At 46.3% G+C, this 21,576-nt stretch overlaps 1 protein-coding gene across 1 annotated transcript in view; it reads right to left on the minus strand.

The window, feature by feature from the left end:
* Positions 1-21,576, minus strand: part of LOC144094842 (nose resistant to fluoxetine protein 6-like) — a 47,238-nt gene that overhangs the window by 12,940 nt on the left and 12,722 nt on the right. The window contains exons 5-10 of the mRNA XM_077628729.1: positions 21,236-21,332; positions 19,404-19,496; positions 14,388-14,553; positions 6,602-6,681; positions 4,769-4,885; positions 1,480-1,606 (exon numbers count right to left, since the gene is read on the minus strand). Of these exons, the coding sequence (XP_077484855.1) occupies positions 1,480-1,606; positions 4,769-4,885; positions 6,602-6,681; positions 14,388-14,553; positions 19,404-19,496; positions 21,236-21,332 (680 nt within the window). The remainder of the gene's footprint in view (positions 1-1,479; positions 1,607-4,768; positions 4,886-6,601; positions 6,682-14,387; positions 14,554-19,403; positions 19,497-21,235; positions 21,333-21,576) is intronic.

Here is a 21,576-nt window from a genome sequence, read left to right on the forward strand (position 1 = left end):
CTTGCAAGGTGAAGCTGTCCATACTTGGGTATGAAATAAAACCTTCTATTTGAGCGTGCAGTGCAGAAAAAAGAGAAGGAAGGGATGCTGCGACGAGAACAGGTATTCGTTGCTCTGCGTTACGCTGCAAACTTACATGGAGAGTAATTTTTGTGTCGTGCACTCATTCGATTTGGCGTGAACGAATGAACCCTCTAAAAACCTAGCCCGGATTGTGCAAACCTTTTCCCACCGTCATTTACAGCCATGCTGAATTCTTTCGACTCAACAGAAACGCCGCAGTGGTTCGTTCCCAACCATGTGCTCAGCCAACTAAACACTCAACGTGCTCAACCTAATGCCACGTGCCAAAGGCTCCATGTGATAGGCAAGAGTCAAAAGATAACGGTTAAAAAATGACAGCTTTTAGGCAAAGCAACATTACACTAACCGGGATTCTGCGCTCAGTGCAGTTAACCGTTGCGTTGGCGGTTCAGTGGTTCGTTCTGCCATCAAACAACTAAAATCTGCCTCGTGCGGCAAAGCCGACATTTGGCGCTTACTTAATGTGAGGTGTTGGTCAATTCGAAATTAACAGTGTACTCATTTTATGACAGAAAGATAATTGATTAGAAAGTAGCTGAAAAACAACAACATGCCGCCGATGAGATCCGAAATGACGACCTCCGAATTTTGCATACGGGACTCTATTAACTGAGCTACGGCGGCGGCTGTCCTATCTTCTACTTTCGGGGATATTTATGTCGGGTGCAAGCTAACCTTGTGGGTGTTCACAAGCGCCACCTCGTTTCTAGCGGCGGATGTAGCACATCCAGGAGTAACGCGATTGTCACGCGGAACGTCATCGAACGGTATCTACACACGGCATCAAGACTGCCAGAACCAATTCTCTCTTTAAGCTATTGAGCAGACGAGAGTATGGAACTTTGGGCCACGTTATGACATGCATATAAGCGAGCAGTCACCGAATCCAAGGACAGCTATATTTGGGTACGCATGCGCGGCTAATATTTATCTCGAATTAAAAAAAAATATATACATCAAGGCCAAAGTTGCTGCGTTGACGTTTGATCAATCTTTATTTACCTTTTATATTTTGCTTGTTGTCCAGGAGAGAAGCTACGAGGCCATAGACAAACTTAGCGAACAAATTGCTCCCACTCTGGCTACCAGGAAAAAAAAAATGGCTGTTTGCAAAGGCGGCCGGGGGATTTCTGTAATCCTGCTGGTGGCAGGAAAGGAAGAAAAGCTGCCAGAATAGAATTTGTTTTTTTTTTCACAGAGGTTTTTCCGTAAATCCGCAACCCGCGAACTTTTGTCCATGACTGCACACTGTTATATCCAGCTGCATTAGTGCATCCGGAGACTGCGCCTCGGTGGCCAGGTGCGGCCGCACCTGTCCGGCGCCTGACTTCTCGTGCTTGTCCAATCAGGCCACGTGAACGGCCTATTGGAGCTCTGCAAGTGCACTTTACGCACCTTATTAATAATGATGTGTCCACGTCTAGTGTGCAAAACGTATCCACAAATCATGCCGATCAGGAAGGGGCCAATGCGGCAGTGTGGCATCTTGTACACGTTTTCCATGTAATCCACCTCTTTGGCGCTGAAAAAAGAAATAGAAGAAGCACTCATAAATTGTGACCGTGACAATCATTAAGCCAAATTCGAGCAAGCTGTGATAGCAAATGGAGTTGCTCTCGATAATAAGTTTTGATGCTTTTTACTCACTCTTAACTGCTTTCACAATAAGCGTTGCTCTAGTCCGAGGCTACGCACACGCAGCAGTAATTTCCTCGAGAGTGAAGATGTGCCGAGATGCTGAGTGGTGGTAGACGCTTTAGGAAGGTGATGCTGGGGTGGGTAGTGGGTCAAGGGTAGTTGACGGTAGATGGGAAGCTCCCTAAGGAACGCTCCACTTTTTAGTCCCGTTTTGTCGGGAGGCCTTCTGGGGGGTTGAGTCCTTGTGGAGGGTGCAGGTAGATGGGTTAGTGCTGGGTGGGCGCTTATGGAGGGGGGGGGGGGGGGTGGGGGGGGGGGTTGGGTGAAGGTGGAGAGCGGAGGTTGGCTGGTGTGGGGGCGGGTCGACAGCCCCCATTATAAGGGAGTTGCAGCGGTGAGGTGGCTGGCGTAAGGGGCTTCTGGAGGTTGGGGGCTTCATGCACCGTGGATTCACACAGACAACGCCAACATTTTCGCCAACATTCCAATACTACTACTGTCACAGTAAAATGAATCGAACTGGCTGCGTCACCCGGAGCCCCCATCACATCCTAGCAGCAAGCGGGAATTCCATTGGCCAAGCTACTGCCTTTACACTGCACACGTGTCTAGAACCATCATATTGCAACCCAATCCTGCATGCAACAGCCTTGAAAGAGGCTAGCAGTATGTTTAAAATAAAAATAAAATCAAAATAAAGTCCTAGAAGGAATGCGCGAAGTGCGATTAAAAAATTGGGTCTATGTTTAAAATTACAACGAATTTTCCCTAAATTTTATAAACGTGCGAAAGCAGAATTGCATTAACGTTGGCTTGTCTTGTTACTTTAGTGCTGACTTATCACGTAGTTTTTCATGCCGTAAATGGCAGGGTTCTAACGTATATAAGCAGAGTAGGACGTGCCAAAGCACTTCAGGCAGCACTGCCTCAAAGGCAACCGTATGAAAAGACACGGCACGCGCAACGTGCGTCCATCGCCGCCGCTCCTTTCCTCGCGTGATTCCGACTCCGATGGCTTTCACACGCGGGGAGCGGGGACTGCGGAGCGCGCCGGCGACGCTATGGGCGGGAGTATCGGCCAGGCGGGGACGCTCGGAGTGTAAACGATGTGGAGTCACTGGATACTATAGAAATATGTTGTGGCATGGCGGAACCGCCGGTAGTTATAACACAAACCTAAAAACATCGCAATATCTTGCTTGCGATTTCGCACTAATAATCATTTGCTTGCCGAGCAACAGGAAAGTTACTGCCCCCCCCCTCCCAACTTTTGTTTACTGCGAAAACATTACTAGTCCCCATTAATAGGAAAGCCTACTAGCCTACTTGGAAATCCATTACTGGGAAAATGGGCTTCAGCATGATTTTTCTGTGTAAATTTTATCGCTTGGGGCGCAAGGAGGGAGGGGGGGGGGGAGGGGGACAGATGATCCGGGATGAATTTATGGGAGAGGGACGTGGCTCCTGTATACACTAGGATCTGAAGAGAAGAAAAGCTGACGATAAAAGGGGTAGGGTTTTCACCCAGTTATACCGAGCAGACGTGCGAAAGCATGTGTTTAGCCTGGTTGGCTCATTGTTTTGCTTAGGTGGGTCATCGGCACGTCTGGCGACTATATTAGACTCAGGTTAAGCTCTGATAGAAGTCAAGCTGATCTCATCTGTTCACACCGCATATGGAAGTTAATGAAGACGACGATGTGCACTGCACAGAGCGAGAGGTGTGTTGCAGTTTAACATGAGGCGTGATCGGCTGCGGGGATATCCTACTCGTGCAGTAGCCCCCCCAGCGAAGCTGATGTGTTCGCACCGCTGCGGGTTCGAAACGCAGTCACGGCAATATTTATTAGACTGATAGCTCTTATCACGTCGGATCTTGAGTTTCAGTTCGGTATTCATCTCACATTGAAATAACTTTCGCACTTAGCGATTTCATAGCCAACAGCCTTAAGTCAGATGCCGAAGCAAACTTTGACATTGGACACTGCGATGGTTTCTCTAAATTTGGTCTTCGTCATTATCAACATTGGTATACCCCCACTCCTAAAATTTGGCCGATGCCAACCTCCAGAATTTGACCTTCATCAATTTTCACCAAAGTCGATATCAAGGCTAATTTGATTATGGCCAGTAGGATGCTGACCTCCAAATTTGGCGTTAGTCATTTCCAAGTTAGGCCCACCCCCGCCCTCAAAATTTGACCTCGGATTTGGACCAAAATCGATATCCAGGCTAGTTTGACCGGATCCCTAGCTAAATCGCTCAGTTTCTTCAAAATGGCAGCACACGCATGAAAATGGCATACAGGGAGGCGTTTCAGGTGAAGTATGCAAAAAGCGACAGCTCCCTGTTTACCGCTAAACAGTGAAGTCACTTGGGCCTTTATTAGAAGTTGATCTCTGCGATACGGTGTGAGGAACAAACCGAGTGTCCTTTTTTAGAGGTTTCTGATTTTAAAGCATTTAAAGTTTCAAAGCGACCCAGGTTGATAAGGGCCCCGTACTAGAGGGCTCCGGAAAACTTAGATCACCTGAGGTTTTTTAACATGAACTGACATCGCACAGTACATGTGCCTGTAGCCGTTCGCCGCCAGCAAAATGCGACTGCCGAGGCCGAGATCGAACCTGCGCCTTTCGAGTCAGCAGCTGAGCATTATAACCACGCGGCTTTAGATGGTTAGATGGTTTTAATGTCAGCTAAGCCTGGCGGGTAAGTCGGGCGACAGGCAACAATGAAGTCCGTCATTGTTTTGGGTGTTTGGAATGCGAACAGCTGCTAATGACGTCATGTCGCGGCTGAAATATTCGTCCAGTTAAGGTTGCGTGTGGGAGGCTTTGTACTGGCGTGCCAGTACGGGATGTTCTGATACACTAGTTTGCAGCAGCAGTAAGTTACTCGGCATTCACTTACGCCGTTTCTTCTAGGTGTCTTTTAGGCGGTACGGTGCAATTAACCTCTGCTCTTGCGTTATGCATGACAGTAGGGCGCCTTCCTTCTGCAGAAACGCTTGCCTTCTGAATTGTTTGCGGCGTAAATGGTGACGTACCTTTCGAACGCCGTATGCGGAAAGATGGGCAGGTCCCTCAGGCCTATGTAGGCAGCAGTGTATGTTGTGCTCAGGAGGAAAAGGAGCCCAATGACGACGAAACCAATACGTGGTTTTCTGGAAAGAAAATACAGAAGCTCTCGTCATCTTCACAGCCTACTTGCAGATCAGATGCACTCATGGCATAATAGGTGCATGATCAGCTTCACGTTTTTAACCTTTGTGTGGCCAACTTTTCAAACGCGACCCCCCCCCCCCCCCCCCCCGCAGTCTTCGTTCCAATTATATATAGCCCTTGCAATTGTCCAAGTTAGCCAAAACATGTATAGCTTGTGGCTTCTGTTTATTATATTCCTTATGGTTCGAAGATACTGCGCTAAGAATAGCACGACTTGGTTGTGACACTGACGGAGCAACACGATGCCTGCTGTCTCGACTGGCCCCACCATTGTGTCATCGTCTAAGATTCTGGTTAGAGGCTCGGTTGACAAAGAAAGGGGAGTTGAGTTGTCAGCTACTGGTGGCGTTAGCCTTGCAATTACTCTGGCAGAAATCGCTCCACTGCAGCGACATTTAAATATCAATTGCAAGCATTTTTGGCAAAGACCTGTGACATAGTAAAATTACATCGCCACGCACACAAACACACACAATACTCATCAATTGCTGCTTTAACTTTCTTCAGTCCACATTACTGTCTAAAAGAATTTTAGAAGGGCCAGAAAGGCAACCCAGAGAAGTAATAAAGAATACGCATAGCGTAAAACCGACATCTGAGCTAGTTGCTGTAGCATCTTTGAAAAAAAAAACTGCGAAAAAATAATTAGAGGTAGCATTTAAGCTTCATCCTTAAGGGTATGACGTGATAGCGTTAAAGGACAATTGGCAATATATGCCGAACTGCTCATTCACTACTTTACATTTGTACATCGCTGGGAGTCCTCATACCGCTCCTGGTGCAGTGGTGCAGCGGTTGAGCAATGCGTCACTGCCCTGTGATGGCAGGTGCTGCCACCGGTGGGGCTTGCGCGACACAGGCTGCTCTTCCGGAGTAACCTCGCACGAGTATTAAAAAAAAAACGTTTCAGGTCACTGCGGTAACCCGCATTGGAGGGATGCGAAAACATTGACGCCTACTCGTTTCTCTTTGTCCCCATTTGCCTCTCTTTGCCTCTCCTTGCTTCACTCGTCACCTCTCTTTGCTTCAGTTGTTCCTTCTCCTCACATTTATTCGATAAAGCACTGATGTAAATTAATCCAATTTTCCAATTACCGCAATTAATTGTCTTATTTTATCAAGCTTCATAAATTGCCCATTTTGAGTTTTCAAACTTGGCGCCACGCTTTGTTTTCAAATTTGGCGCCACGCTTCGCTCTGCCCACACTTCCGGTTTTTCAAATTTGGTGCCACTTTTGCTTCGGCCCCACCCAGTTTATGGACGTTTCTGGCCCTACTTAACTAGCTAATTACCCCACATGCACCTAGTGGTTTCCCCTGCGAGATTTTTTGATACCCTATCTAATGCATCCATTATTTTTCTTATAACTCAGTTCGTTCGAACGTTATCGTTATACAAGCTCGTGATGACACGAAACCGCAAACGTAGCCATACAATGCATACGCATTAATAATACGCAGCCTTAACTGATAGGTGCGTTGTAGCGATGACTGCCAAACCACACGCGCTAAAAAAACTAGACCTCACCTGCTTAAATCCGTGCAGTGTTGTGCTCACAACATCTGATGTTTTTGGCAATAGTGCGAAGCCTTAACTGACGGCTTCGTTGTAGCGATGACTGCCGAACCGCACGCGTGAAAAAACTAGACCTTACCTGTACAAAGCGTAGATGATGGGCGGGCTGATGAGAAAGAGCTGAAAGTCTACTGCAGCGTACCACGTATAACCAAGGCACTGCAAAATGTTGGACAAGGTTAGGTGAAGGTTAGGCCGTGCAGCAATGGTGACGTCAGATCGTTGTACCAAACCCACTTTTCTTACTGCCTTAACATACATGCAGAAGCCGGTTGGAGCAGCCGCTGAAATTTCACGGCTTTAAAAGTCCTTCCAGTGTAAAAGAAAAGAGATACACAAAATTACGGACGGCACTAATACTATTTACGTGCTGTGAATGCGAAAACATCCACACGGGGTGTTCGGCTGCGGCGATGGCGTACTACTGTAATGCAGTGGCCAGAGAAACTTATCTGCTTGTGCCATCCGAATGAAAGCTGATGAAGACGATGGCACCTAAACCCAGCGCGCTGCCAACTACACCAGAACCTGACCTGGGCCATGAGCTCATCTACAAGGAGGCAATACGCGTGTGCCCCCCCCCCCCCCCTTCGACCTCAATCGCCCAAAAAAGGTCTGAGCCCCCTTCTTCGACGCCGGTGGTGGTCTCTTACGTACACCAACTCACGCACAACCTAAAAAAAGTGGCTGGCAGGCACCGTGTGCCTTTCGTGTTCTCAGCACCCAATAAGCTATCTAAGCTATGCCCCCGCATCATGGGTTGTGCCGGAAGGGGCTGCAACAAAAAACATGGGATCGCTTACACCAAATGTGCAATAGGAGTGGTTTACTGCATTCCCCTCTCATGTGGGGCTTCATACGTTGGCCAAACTGGCCGCTGTATTAATGACCGGCTACGGGAGCATGCCAAAAACAGAAAACAAAGACACTAGTGCTAATATCGTGCGTCACATTGCTTCGTACACGTGTAGGGCAAGGTTGGAGAAAACCACGGTTCTAGGCAAGAGCGGCAATGATAAGGCTAGGCTCGTTCTAGAGGCTTATTATATCCGAAAGCTGGCCGATCGTTGTGTCAGTGACACGTCTGTACACGTTTATTTATCGGAATGTGCCTTTTTAGATTCTTTTTTTGATTAACTTGTGCGCTTGTCTGATGTGCGGTTTGTGTGATTGTGCGGTTTGTGTGCCTTTTCCACGCGCATGCTTGACAATTCTGTTCCTATATAACTTCTGTACCTCAGCATGAATAAACAGTTGGTAGTAGCGCTCGTGAACCTGTTTTTCGTGTTCCCTTACTCTGTCCGTCGTCCGGTTTTTTGCGCTTCCAAGTTTACAACATGCATCACCAACTAGCCCGGCAGCTTGCTCTCCTGGACCTCAATCGAGCGCAAGCCACCATGCTTCGCATACTGCAGACCAATTCATTCTGTGTCATTCTAGACTATACCTCATCACTGACGGAGACCCCGTCTGTCCTAATTGCGACCACGGAGTGTTTGCTACTCAGGCACACATCCTCTGGGGATGCGAGGGTAACCCGCCCCCACAAATGTTACTGCCAGCTTCCTCCGCGGAGGGTTGGATCCAACTTCTTGCGAGACCAGACTAGAAGTCACAACTGGCACTCGTCTCGTGGGCTCATGACGTCGCCCCCCCCCCCACCCCCCCCCCCCCCCCCTCTGAGGCCACACTCGGCCCACGTTCCCTAACTCCCAACCCCCGGGCGGCTAATAAAGTTGTTCTCTCTCTCTCTCTCTCTCTCTCTCTCTCTCTCTCTCTCTCTCTCTCTCCATGAGCCCATCATTGCTACAGCGGATTTCGAACACTTAATAATTCCCATGGAACATACGCTCATGCGCATCAAGGCAATGTGAGGTATCCATGACGCTGTTGCGCTGCAGGGTTCCTCGCCTAAATCTTTATGCCGTTCTGGGTTCACGTCGTCGAACCTATGTGCGTTGTGCGGGGACGTTGAAACGATAGATCATTCCACCCTTTACTTCCGGCGGTTTGCATGACAGAGAGCTCAATTTTTGCAAATTCCTCTAGCTCAATTAGGGCTGCCGTTTTTTACTCTTCCCGCCCTCCTCTCCTTCGCTGCGACCGTCAAAGGGCATGCCCTTAAACAGATGTGTGCGCTTCTTCACAGGTATATTATCAAAACCGACAGATTTCTGCGTTAACTTCTCGTTGCCTTTACTTTTCTCTCAAAATTAATTTATTTCTGATTATTGCTTCCAAATTTAGTTACTAAACCCTCACCGCTTTGTTTCCTCGATTTTCATTCCGATTTCCTCAAGGTCTCTCAAAATTCGTGATATTTTTTCACAGATTCCTCTAATTATATTAATGAGCCGCTTGAGAAACCTGGATGAGTTTTCTCTTGCTTGGATCTCCACCAAACACTGGTCAATCCCCCCACCGTGGGTATGTGCCATCGCTTTTTAGGCAACAACAACAACGACGACGACTGGCCAAGCGAGACGAAAGCCACTGCAGGCGCAGCGAACTCTTTCGTTAGCACTAGTTGTCTGTGCTTCCCGATTGATCGACATCAACCTCGCGATCGGAGAGCTCTGGCCCCGTTGCCCTCGAGTTGGTTAAGCCTGCCGGTTCCTGCCGTTGTTCCTGTCTTCGATCTTGTTGCCTCCTCTTGACTCCCTCTTCACTCTCCTACAGTGAGGCCGTTCCACGTGTTGGGGTTCTGGCCAGGTGTTGTTTTTTTATTGTTGAAGCGATAGTTAGGTTTAACGTTCCCTTAGGCTTCGAGCTATGTCTTTAGCTTCCCCGGGTTGGGGTCCGGCTCCCTGGTTCGCCAGCCTGTTTTGCCCCTGGATTCAATCGGACGGAATGGCGTCAGTGATATCCCAGTGGCGCTTGTACCCATTGGAGACGGAGTCCTAAAATTGAAAAAAATCTAAAATGATCCAGAAGCAGCTGGAGGTTGTTACCAACCAGCCCCTGGAGATCTCCGAGGTGCGCCCTTTCGGCCGTAAGGGCATTCTGTCCCGATCCTCGGATACGCAGTGTGTGTCGGGGTTGCTGCATTGCACATCCTTGGCGTCGTTTCCAGTTAAGCCCTTCATACCTGAGTAACTCGCATGATCAAAAGACATCCGCGACTAGGAGCCATCGGCTTCTCCTCAGGAATTACTTGAGGACTTTCAGGACGGTGGTGTTGGCGTTTTATCAGTATACCACTGTACCAGAGATGCTAATGGCTCACGTAAGTGTGCCGACAGAGTCCGTGATTGCAACTTTCGCAGGGTCAACTTGCCCGTCTGAGCTTAAGGTTTGGTCCAGAGTGTACCGCATAGGTCCGCTACAACCTTGCCGATTGCAATGCAGAAATTGCTGGCGCTTTGGTTACAGCAGCAAAACTTGCAAATCTGCGACGCGTTGCCGATTATGCGGGGACAACAATTCCGCAGACCTTTGCACTTCTGAGGGGCTCAGTTGCAGACTCTGTGGCGGCCTTCATCCGGCTGATGGTGCTGGCTGTCCTAAACATTCTGATGAGCAGAATGTTCTGGACATCATCCAGCAGAGAGGATGATTCAGAGCTGATTGGAAAGGAAAATACATCCTTACGTGGGCCTTGCTAGGTCACCTGTGTGTAAGGTAGAGGCGGTGCTGACTAAGTCTGTGGTCTCAGCTGTTGAGAAGGCGCTCGTAGGCGTTGTGGATCGTATGTTGTTTACCTTCAGTGAACCTCTCTCCCAGGTCATTTCCCGTCAGCTTTCTGCTTCAGCTGTTGGTGTTCCCGCTCCATAAACTAGTCGTTCCCATAGCGTCTCTGGCGTCTCTCTCCGGACTCCTATTCCTGATGCGTCCTCATTTGTGCCTGTACATGGTGCCGGGGATACCAGCCTTTCTACCGTTTGCACTACGGACGTCGAGATGGGGAATCCTTCCCAGAAGCGTCGAGCTGCTTCCTCTCCTTCGAAGTCTGCCCTCCCAAGCAACAAAAGCAAGAAAGGTTCCCGCAGTAATCCGCATAAAACCGACGTGTTAAAGGAGGCTGTCACAGCCTCTCTGCTTTTACAATAACCATAGCGGTGTTAAAAGTACTATAGTGGAATTGCCGTTCATTCACATCTTCTCTTCACGATTTACAGATCTTTGTCTCACAATTGAGCCCAGGAATAATTTTACTTCAAGAAACTTTGCTTACTCCGATTAGGACAACCTCCCTAAAAAAAATTCGGGTATTCCGAGCCTATCGCAATTGCGGCCTGGGCGGTGGCTTGTTAACATTAATTTCTTCTAGATTATTTCATTAGGCAGACGTGTCACTCCATATTCAAAGTCCTGACGGCGAACTATTCTGTGTATATCGCAATTCCACTGCGTGCTCCCCTTACCGTTGCTAATGCCTACTTTCCTTCAGGTGTCCATAGTACAGATTATTTAAATGACTTTTTGCGTTCTAACAACTGAGTGGTGATAGCCGGTGATTTCAATTCTCATCACGTAATTTAGGGTTTCCGTACAGATGCATGTGGGCAGCTACTTTGGTCACGATGTCGGCAAGGAACGTGCATGGCTGCAACAGTTCAGGAGTTACATGCGTGCCGATGCTCGGTCTGTCATTCACTTAACATTGGCAGCGAACGGAGTTGCAGGTTTCTTCGTGGTCAATAGCGGATCGTGGTACTTTCAGTGATCACTTTCGGATAACTTTCACCTTAGTAGCTTCTCCCCTAAGGGCGACTGCTTATCCACAAAGGTTCGTCAGCCACAAGCTTTTAAAAAAACTTGTGCATTCCTCTTTCTCCTCCATTGCATCATCTTATAACCCGGATCGCACTCAGTTCTCTGTTCCGTGTTAGGTACGTGCCTCTGAGCAGTCCGTGTTCACGGCGCAATCTACGGTCGAAAACAAACAGCTCTTACTGTGGTGGAATGATGAGTGCGAGAGAGCATATCGACTTAGAAAAGCTTACTGGAAGAGCCTCTCTCATAACCACTGCCCGCGGAATTGGATAAATTACAAATTTTTGTGGCTTCTTTTAATAGGACCATTGGTAACGTGAAGGAGCAGTGAAATGCGAATTCGAACAGTTAGCTATCGAGCGCCAATAATCGCAAAGTTTTGTAGCGGTTCACGGAACACAACCATAATTCGCCGCCCTATCATGCTATAGTCAGTAGTGTTACAAGCCTAGGAAGCAAAAAATCAACTTGACCTGATAGCGCAAAGGTCTTGCTCTGCCCTTTCAAGCGCGGTTGGTGGTTACGTTCGTCCTACTCCCACCGCAGAGACTTACATTGCTGTTACACCCTCTTAATTATTTTCAATAGTTTCTGGCCTCAAGCCTGCCGCTCCTGGATGCGACGGGGTCACTATCGGTATGTTGAAGTCTCTTCTGCAAGGTTTTACCTCTGATGTATTGCATATTGTTAACGTGTTCCTTGAGACAGCTTGACTTCCTCCTGAATGAAAAAGTGCGAAAATAATCTTACTTCTCAGAGAACCCAAGAAGCGTTTTGTAATTGATAACATTCGGCCGATTTCCTTCTTGTCTAATTTCGCAAAACTTATTGAGCGCATTGTTCACAACCATCTTACAGATCACTTTATTGAATTAAAAGACTTCTGTGCTTCTCAGATAGGATTTCATCGTGGGTTCTCGATCTGGACTGCTCATTTGGATTTGGAAAGCAGAATTTGGAAAGCAGTTGCAATGGAGAAGCAAGAGGTCGCTGCTTTAGTCAATTTCGATATCGCCAAAACACATGACAGCGTAGCGCATTCAACACACTTGAAGAAGCTTGACGAAGTTCGGCCGCCTTTTTACATTTCTGCGTGGGTTCAAGAATTTCTAAAAGATAGACGTTTCTTCCGTTCCGATGGTTCTTTTACTTCCGAAATCTTTTCTCAGGCTAGAGGTGCGCCCCAGGGATCAGTCCTGTCACATTTACTTTTTTAACATACTCATGCGGGACGTAAGTATTCAGGGCGGCATCAAAGTGTTTGTGTATGCGGGGTGGCATAGCCTTTTTCGCTTCTGCTAGGATCATTCATTCCCTATACCAGCTATTGCACGCCTACCTCAATGTCCTGGATGTATGGGTGTGTGAGTTACATTTAATTCTCAACTGAACAAATCTTCTGTTCTCGCTTTTACTCCGGCGTCCCCTCTTTACATCTGTCTACTGTATCGTTGCTCCAAAATCCCTCAAGTTGAGTCCTTAAAATACCTAGGTGTAATATACAGCCCTCATCTAGACTGGCGACCTCATATCAAAAGTACAGTCCTCAAAGGAGAGCGAGCTCTTGGTCGTCTGACGCGAATCAGGAATAAGAAATTTGGTATGCGCACAGATACTCTCTTATTTCTCTATAAGACTTACGTAAGACCAATTTTGGAGTTCGGTTGTGTTCTGTTCTCCGGTTGTCCCAGATACAAAATTCAACCTCTGGTGCTGTGTTCTGGTGCATTTTCAATCAGCTGTTTCAATGAAATCTAATATCTGCCAACTGGTTGTTCATCTCTGGGAAGTGCATGAATAGAGAGACTTTAAACTGCAGCGCCACTCCGTATTGTCTATGTGTTCAGCATTACCTCCTGTATAGTGCTCTGTTGCTCTCTTCTTTTAAGTGTCTTTAGTGCAGTTTTTAAAAAAAATTGTAAATAGTTCACGTAAATAGAACCCACTTGAGCCATGCGCACATGCGCCTCTGCCCTCAGGGCTGTGCCGCTTCGCTTAACTGCTGCACTACAGCACCAGGAGTCGTACGAGGACTGCCAAGAATCTATGAATGTGATGCAGAAAACGACGAATTCCGCATATATGGCCGTTAACCCATTATCATTATCCGAACAACTTCCGTCCGTGAACAATGGATGCGAACATCGGAACCGCAGTGAAAGGTGAAGTGCTAGCGAACCTAATTCGCCTTTGGCCTAATTACACAAACATGCCATCATTTTTTTATTTTTACCGTTTGCTAGAACTCCAACGTGCTCTCTCCAGAAGCGCAGGGAAACAAGCTTGCTGGTAACGAAACCAAGGCGCTTCCTGTCACGCTCACTGTCCTCTGCTACTAACGTTTCAAAAGGGTTGTGGGTGCCACAGCTGCTCACTGGGGAATCAGGGACCGAAGCATGATGCAGGTTAAAGCGGAGCTTAAAGCCGAGTTCGCTCAGGAGCTTACAGCGCCTGTGCAAGAGCGCTCTTTACCATGCAGCTATAGTCGGTTAGTACAGCTTGTCTGCGAAGGATTTGTACGTAACCCCTGTGCACCCATGCCGAAGCTCAGAACACTTCGAAGCAAGTGTGCTACAATCACCATGAAGCAGAGTGTGAAAGCAGACCACGGAAAATGTGACAACTCAGCTCGATGCCATGACTCGAATTTCCGCCTAGTCATGCTCCCGGGGGCCGGAACCAGCAGAGCTGACTACTTTTGAACATCTAATGTGGAGGTGGCCAGGTTAGAATGCTCTTCGGTAGCTGGTTCTCTATGACCTCCCGAAGGAAATGCGCCGGTGTTCTTTCCACGCATGAACGCATCCCACGGAAAGACATCCGCGGAGCGCGAGGTGATGTTGGACACCCTTTTGGATTTATTCCAATTATTCCGGCGTCCTATTTAGCCGCGTCGACCTACAGCAAAGGTGCGGGATACAAGGAGCGAGGTCCACGTTAGTGCATTGGTTCGCCAAATTAATTCTAACGACACCCACAATGTCCTTCTATGGAGTTGGAGCTTAACACCCAAACAGTTCTGAAAGGTCGGCCTCGATCTGAAGAGGCCTGCAGGTGTGACTTCGAGACCACAGCGAGTAAAAACAGGTTATGCGACTCGCTAAATGAAAGAGGTAATCTCTGTTACTTCGCGATCATAAGGTACTCACCATTTCTTCGAAGGGAATGAAGTTCTGCACGTAGAGAAAGTTGGCCCACCAATTTAACTTGCAGGCGCGCCCCGCTGAGATGGCGTCGAACCAAAGCGGGCCGTCGCCGCAGTAGGGCAGGTAGACAGCGACGAAAAGCGAGAAAAGTCCAATGAGCGGCGTTAGCCTAGGAGCCGTGGAAAAGACGAGAGACTGGGCTCCAGACTCCACGCTTGGCAGAAAGACAATATAGGGTGAGGCTAAAAAGGAAGGAAGCCTTTTCCCGCACCACTACAACAAGCTTTCGGTTCCTAACAGCTCGAAGCTTCACTACTTACAAGAAACTTATTTACTACTTACAAGAAAGTAAGAAAAAAATCCACCTTTCATTTGTGACTTTTCGATTCAAGCATTTCCTGATGTGCACCCCTCCGACGCTCATGTTCACGTCGTGAAAATGAGACGTAACTTGATGTCAGTTTCGCTGAGTACAATTCTAGATTGCGATAGTATTATATTTAATACCTGAAATGAATGCTTCTGAGTTCTCCCTTCCTCGCCTTCGTCTGAGCACGATGCTTATCTCGCAGGAACGCTCTCAGTGGTAAGCATTTCCAATGCGAAACTCGTCGAAGTTCATACGGTTGCATGACATGTTGGCCTTGAACAATTTTCGCGACAAATCGAACAGTGCAGCAGAAACAGCTTACAACGATTTGGCATCAGCAAATATAAATGGCGGTGTTAATTTGTTGTGGTCGTCATAGATATTCTATTTAGAATGCTTGCATGAAAATTGGTGTGTGTCCTGATACCGCCTGTCCACGACAGAAGCCGTGCACTGTGAAACAGGCGCATGGAAAAAATTACTCCTGAGCACTGCTCCCCCTGTTTCGAATTAGAATTTCTGTAGCACTGAAGGAAACACTACACGGCTCTTGTTTTTCTGGTTTTAGGCCCTTCGAGAAGAAACGAAAAAGGGAAAAATAAAAGTGGAGGGAGTCCTCACCCGACAGAGTTATCGCGGGCTTAAGCGAATCAAATATAGAAGAATCAAGACCCGAAACGTTGCCTGATTCTTTAACTATATGTCCCCTTTACTTATGGCACCATTAATCTTTCTTTAAAGGGGTCATGGAGCCTTTTTTCACACTCAAGCTGTTTATTGTTTGTTGTTCGCTATCCACCTCGGGACTACTGGGCAAAATATCGGCTCATTTGGTGCAGCGAGTAATTTGTAATTGAATTTTCAAAACTTTTCGTGAACCGTCTGACAGTCAGGCATTACTGTGACGACATAATACGAAGGTCGCGTGCTTGCTCGCGACTGAACAACTGAGCTGCGCACTGCGTGCAGTGAGCATACGGGAGTTCGGAGAGATGATGGGAGAAGTCACGATAGGGCGACAAAAGCAACAGAGGTAATAATGGCCTGTGTCCTGTTTTCTGTCTGGCGTCTGGCCAAATTTTGCAGCAGACGATGGCACTGTCGGATCAAGGCGTTACTCAGGCTGCTTCAATATGGCCGTCGCTGCCAGGGGGAGGGGAGTTATAAGTTATAGCCGACAACTTCCGATTGTAATTTCTAGCTCAAAGGCTCGCGAAAGTCCTGATTATTTTTTAAGTACGAATAATAACGTTGCGGCTAGTGGCTGCAACTGAAAGCCACGATTTCTTGGTAGACCATATCCTGACACTCTGAGGTGAAGAAACGTTTTTTTTGTCTATTTGCAAGTAAATCGACGACAGACGCAGGCACGGTACCACTATAGGTCAAGACCGACCAGCGTGCCCATGAGATAGGCCTTAGCGATGAATAATCCAAGCTGACTGCAGACACAAGTGATTGTTAGAAAAGCGCGTATTGAAGCACCCAAGCTTATAGGCTGAGCTGTGAAAAAGTTTAGCAGCGATTCTGGAGGGAACGCAAAATACGTTGCCTCAACAACGCAATTTTCTTTGGATACTGAGAGCTTTGTATTGCTTATAACACACTGTGACTTCAGTCTTCGTGCATCAGCTAGTCTTAACACTGCTCTGTATTAAATTCTCCGCCTGAAAGATTTTGGGATGATGAATTTCAAATTTCAAATTTCAAATATTTATTCCAACATTACACCATACAGATATAATGTCGAGGATGGCAGGCAAAAAGCCTCCTGGAGGCTTGACCGGTCCTGCATCCTGGTGTACACTTGGCAGAGCAGCGGCGGCAGTCAGCTCATCAGAACACAAGAAGTGAATAAAGAAAGCCCAAAACAAAACATAGAAACATTCACAAATATGTATGAAGGAGAGACAGAGGTATTAAAGAAATAATAAAGACAAAAATATATTACATTTTATGCAGTATAGGAACGCATGAAGGCTTTAAAGTTTGACGGGTTCATGCTTAGAATGTCGATACCCATTTCAATTAGGGAATTCAACAACCTTGGTAAATTATTCTCAAGCATCTGTTTGCTATAATTAGTTCTGTATCTCGAAACATTCCATATTTCTGTGCGGCGTGTAGTGTAGGCAGGTACATTCTGATGCAGGTTCGTGATTATCACTATCGTAAAATTATGTTTCCTGCTGCTATAGTAAAAATCCCGCAGAAGTCTGTATGTGTAAATGTCGTGAATCTTTCTTATATTATACTTCTCGAAGAGTGGTTCAGTGTGTTCCGTAAAGGATACATTGGCAATAATACGTAGAGCCCTTTTCTGCATGATTAATATATTATTAACATTTGATTGGGTCGTTGTACCCCATACTAAATGACCATAATTAATGTGCGAGGCAAACAAGGCATTATACAAAAGTATTTTAACGAAAGTAGGAAAAATGTGTCGATTGCGACTTAGCATACCAACCGTACTGCTTAGCTTCTTGAGGACTGAATCTGCATGCTCGTCCCATTGTAGGCTGCTGGAGAAGGTTACACCAAGAATTTTAATTGAGTTAACAACCTCAATTTGCATAGACTCGAACATTATATTATGCTACTGTGGGATTTCTTTTCCTTGAGTTCGGAAAATTACTGCTTTTGTTTTACTGCAATTAACCTGTAGGCAATTTTTTTTCGACCAAATCGAAAGTCTCCCGAGAAGTTCATTTGCCATTCTTATTAAGTCTGTGTAATTGCAGGACGATAAAAAAATACTCGTGTCATCTGCGTACATTATAAATTTTGCTTCTTGATAAATCGATACTATATCATTAACATAAATGTTAAAAAGTAGCGGCCCGAGAATACTTCCCTGTGGTACACCTGAGATTATGCCCTTGGTTTGCGATTTGAATTCGCTTAATGAGACACATTGGTGCCTGTTTTTGAGGTAGGAAGATAATAAAGCGAGTGGTGTGCCCCTTACGCCGTACCATTCTAGTTTATTGAGGAGAATATTGTGGTTGATATGATCAAACGCCTGAGTGTAATCAACAAATATACCGAGAGTTAAAAGCTTGTTTTCAAAGTTTCTTAATATGTGCTCTTTCTGATCTAAAAGCGCTAGTTCTGTGGACTTCTTTTTCTGAAATCCATACTGTGCTTCGGTTATAAGCTGGTGTTTACTGCAAAATGAAGACAGCCTATTGAGGATAATTTTCTCAAAACCTTTAGAAAAAATGGGGAGAATCGATATTGGACGGTAATTTTTTATATTCTGTTTGTCGCCTTTTTTAAAAATAGGAATTACTCTTGCGGTTTTCATTCTGTCGGGAAAAACCCCGCAAGAGATACACATGTTATAAATGTACACCAGTATAGGGGCGAGTTCATGTATGGCATATTTAACAGGCCGTATCTGTAGGTCGTCTATGTCGCAGCTGCGTGAATTTTTAAGGTTGAGATAAATGGAGCACACCTCATCACTGTCAGTTGGCGCGAAAAAAATGGAATTATTGTTTCTAGGTGCAGTGAGGTCATTGCTAGGACGAGCATTCTGATCAGTATCTTTTGTTACAAAGTACCGATTAAATGCATCAGCAAGCTCCCGGTCTCTCACTAAGCGTCCATTTAACGAAATCTCTTGTGGTTGTTCTCCCTTCTGTTTCCGTCCTGTAAGAGCATTTACCTTGTTCCACAGTTTATTCGTCTGTCCGGCACAGGATACAAATTCCTGAATATAATACGCGTCTCTTGCTATTCTTAACTCTTTAGTTAACTTATTTCTGAAGGTCTTAAACAATTTGAGATGTGAGGGTTCTCGAGTTTTTAGAAATTTCGCATACAACCTGTCTCGTTTTCTAATTTTCCTTAAAAGCTCATTGGTTACCCAAGGCTTCCGAATCTTTTTATTTATTTTTTGCTCTTTAGAGACAAAGTGTTTCTTGTATACTGTCACAAAGTGACTTATGAAGGTATCATAAGCCTCCTGTGCTGTATGTTGTAAAAACACGGTATCCCAGCAAGTACCTTGTATGTCGATGCGGAAAGCCTCTAGAGAGTTTTCAGTGATGCTTTGCAAGTTTATACATGCTTTCTTCGTATTTGGTGCTCTTTCGGGTGCTTTAACGGACATACATATTGGCATATGATCACCTATACAGCAGCTTAGTACGGCACTGGACACACAGCTAAGTGCGTTAATAACCTTACAAATTGGTCTTCTTAGGACATCTTTGTCGTGAGCCGTTTTGCCGCGCGCCATGTTAAATCATACATTTTATGCATACATACCCAGCAATTCTGGTCAAAAGCATTTTTGTGCGAAAAACCATTTAGGAACGCAATTTATTCCTATAATGTAAGATTTCACTATAACAATCGATATATCCGCAGATCACCCGACGCCAGTCTTATATTTTTGTTCTATTCACGTTTTGGCTATTGTCAAAACTGTTCCCCATTGGTTTTTTATGGGAGTCTTAACTGTTTGATGCGATCGCTGGAAACACTTTAAAAGAAAGATTTTGCTACAATCATATATATTTCCATAACAGTGTCTTACAATTTTTCAATTTTCAAAATTTTTGCCCGAGAGAGCTGGACTTGTTGCGTGCAATATTGAATAGGTCGTGCGGTACGAGGCAGGCCTGGCTACAGCTCACCTCCAATACCGATGCAAGTAGAAAATCCACCAGTTCATTTTGCCTCCTGATTCCTTCATACGGTTCAGGGTCAAGTAGACCACCAGCAAGCCTCTGGAAGTAGAGGGAGAGGCGAATGAACCACTATGGAATTCAAACGAATAATGCTCGCCAGCTAAGTAGCTCACTTTCGTCTCTGGAAAAAAAATCAATTTCTTCGTTTTACAGCGAAAGCCTTAACTGTGACCCCACCCCGAGTGGTCGTGTAATTAGGCCCGTGATAGTAGTTGTAGTAATCTGCAAGCCAAGGCAACCAAAGACGACAGGATTAAGAAGGAGAAAAAAAGAAAAGAAGGGCGAAGAACAAGACAAAAGCCTAGCCAGGCCAAGAGAAAGAAGAGTAATAGCAGAACGGATAATAATAGAAAGAATAATAAAGACCCTAGAGAGAGAGGAAAATCTATTGTCACTAAGAGGACGGCGATATTGGGTTTCTTCAGCCCCTCCAGGTGGCCGGCTGTTTAAGTCTGTAGGCGACATTCTGCGCTCTTACCGTGGCCCGGGACTGAACGTCCGGGTACCGGCTGGCGAGAACAGCTTCCCATTTTTCAAGCGTAGGAGATGTTACTAGATCTGCCGCAGGCCGATCCTCCGTCCAGTCCCAGATTATGGGGTCTAAGCTGGCAGGTTCGCCGCACAGCTGACAATACGGATTTACCAAATCGGGAAAGATACTGGAACACGTCCACGGATTTGGCTGCGACCGCGTTTGCAGCCACCTCCACGTGGTAGCCTGTTGGCGGTTGAGCGAAACGTGCGGAGGAGGCAGGCTCGCAAAGCACACGGGCGCCTTTTGCGTTTCGATGGAGGCGAAACGCAAAAGACGCCCGTGTGCTGTGCGATGTCAGCGCACGTTAAGGAACCCCAGGTGGTCGAAATTATTTCGGAGCCCTCCACTACGGCACGTCGTTCTTCTTTCGCTCCCACCTTTCCATAAAACAATTTTTTTTTATGGGCGCGCGCCCACCCGTGATCACGTGAGCACCACACGCACGCAGCTTGAGCAGCTTTCCTTGTAGTCTGGGGGGACGCCCGGTGTAAGACACCGCCAAAGGCTTGAAAACAACCCTATGTCACTGCACAGGGGCGGGAGGCCAAATTGGCAACGTTTACGCAAGTTGGCGCTCAATTCCGCGATTTAATGATCCGGTATAAGCGTTGTCAATTTTTCCTTTCATGCGATGGCATAAATAGCTTGTCGGCCCGTTTGGCAGTGACTAATGTCACGCTCGGTCGGAACGCGGTATATGCCGTATTTGATTTTCGATGTCAATTATGACATGTATGACTAGAGATGACATGTGATATGTGGTCGTCTATCATCATGACGAAGACTAATCATGAATAATTAAATTGATTAGCGTAACTAATGCTACTGTGTCATGTCCATGGCGACTGCGTGTGTGTGATACGTGGTATGACTAAGCATAATATGTGCTCTGTGGTCACGTCATGACTTGTGATAAATGAGCGAGCGTGACGCCACATACCACGTGATCTTACCAGACTGGGAGACGACCGGATGTGAGGTAACCGAACCAAATATGATCCGGCAACGCCTCAACGGGCTCCTAGTGCTATCGCAACTCAGGCTGAGCATCGTATAGGCGTCCGCTAATCACAGCAGATCGTGCACGAGGTTAGTTTTTCTTTTAGCTACTTACGAACTCGGCGCGCCGAAGATGCTAAAGAGGCACGGAACAGTGTAGCAAAGGGATTCCTCATATACCTGTTGTTAGCGAAAATTCGGAGCGTGAAAAGCCGTCAGCACGAGCTGTGGCGAAATTTCGTACGTTAAAAAGAAGAAAGTGTCCACGACGAGTACCAAGCTGGACACAATCTGTGCTGCTGCATTACTGGCAAGCTCCTCTGCGAAAGTGTCTGCATTTCCTGCAAAAAAAAAAAAGCAACTTGACAAGTGCATTTATTGCTTCCATCAGTTTTCACCAATCACGGAAGCCAATTCTGAATTTCTATTTGAGTAAAAATGAGTTAAATGTATATCTAAATATCGTAGTCTATGTGAGTGCACGTGGGGTTTGAAACATTCTAGAAGAGTAAATTAGAGGGCATATGATAGAAGTGAACAAAGCATAATGATTTTAATCACATATGCAGGCCATGCATTACACGA

This window comes from Amblyomma americanum, chromosome 6 (genome assembly GCF_052857255.1).
Source record: "Amblyomma americanum isolate KBUSLIRL-KWMA chromosome 6, ASM5285725v1, whole genome shotgun sequence".
Lineage (NCBI taxonomy): Eukaryota > Metazoa > Arthropoda > Arachnida > Ixodida > Ixodidae > Amblyomma > Amblyomma americanum.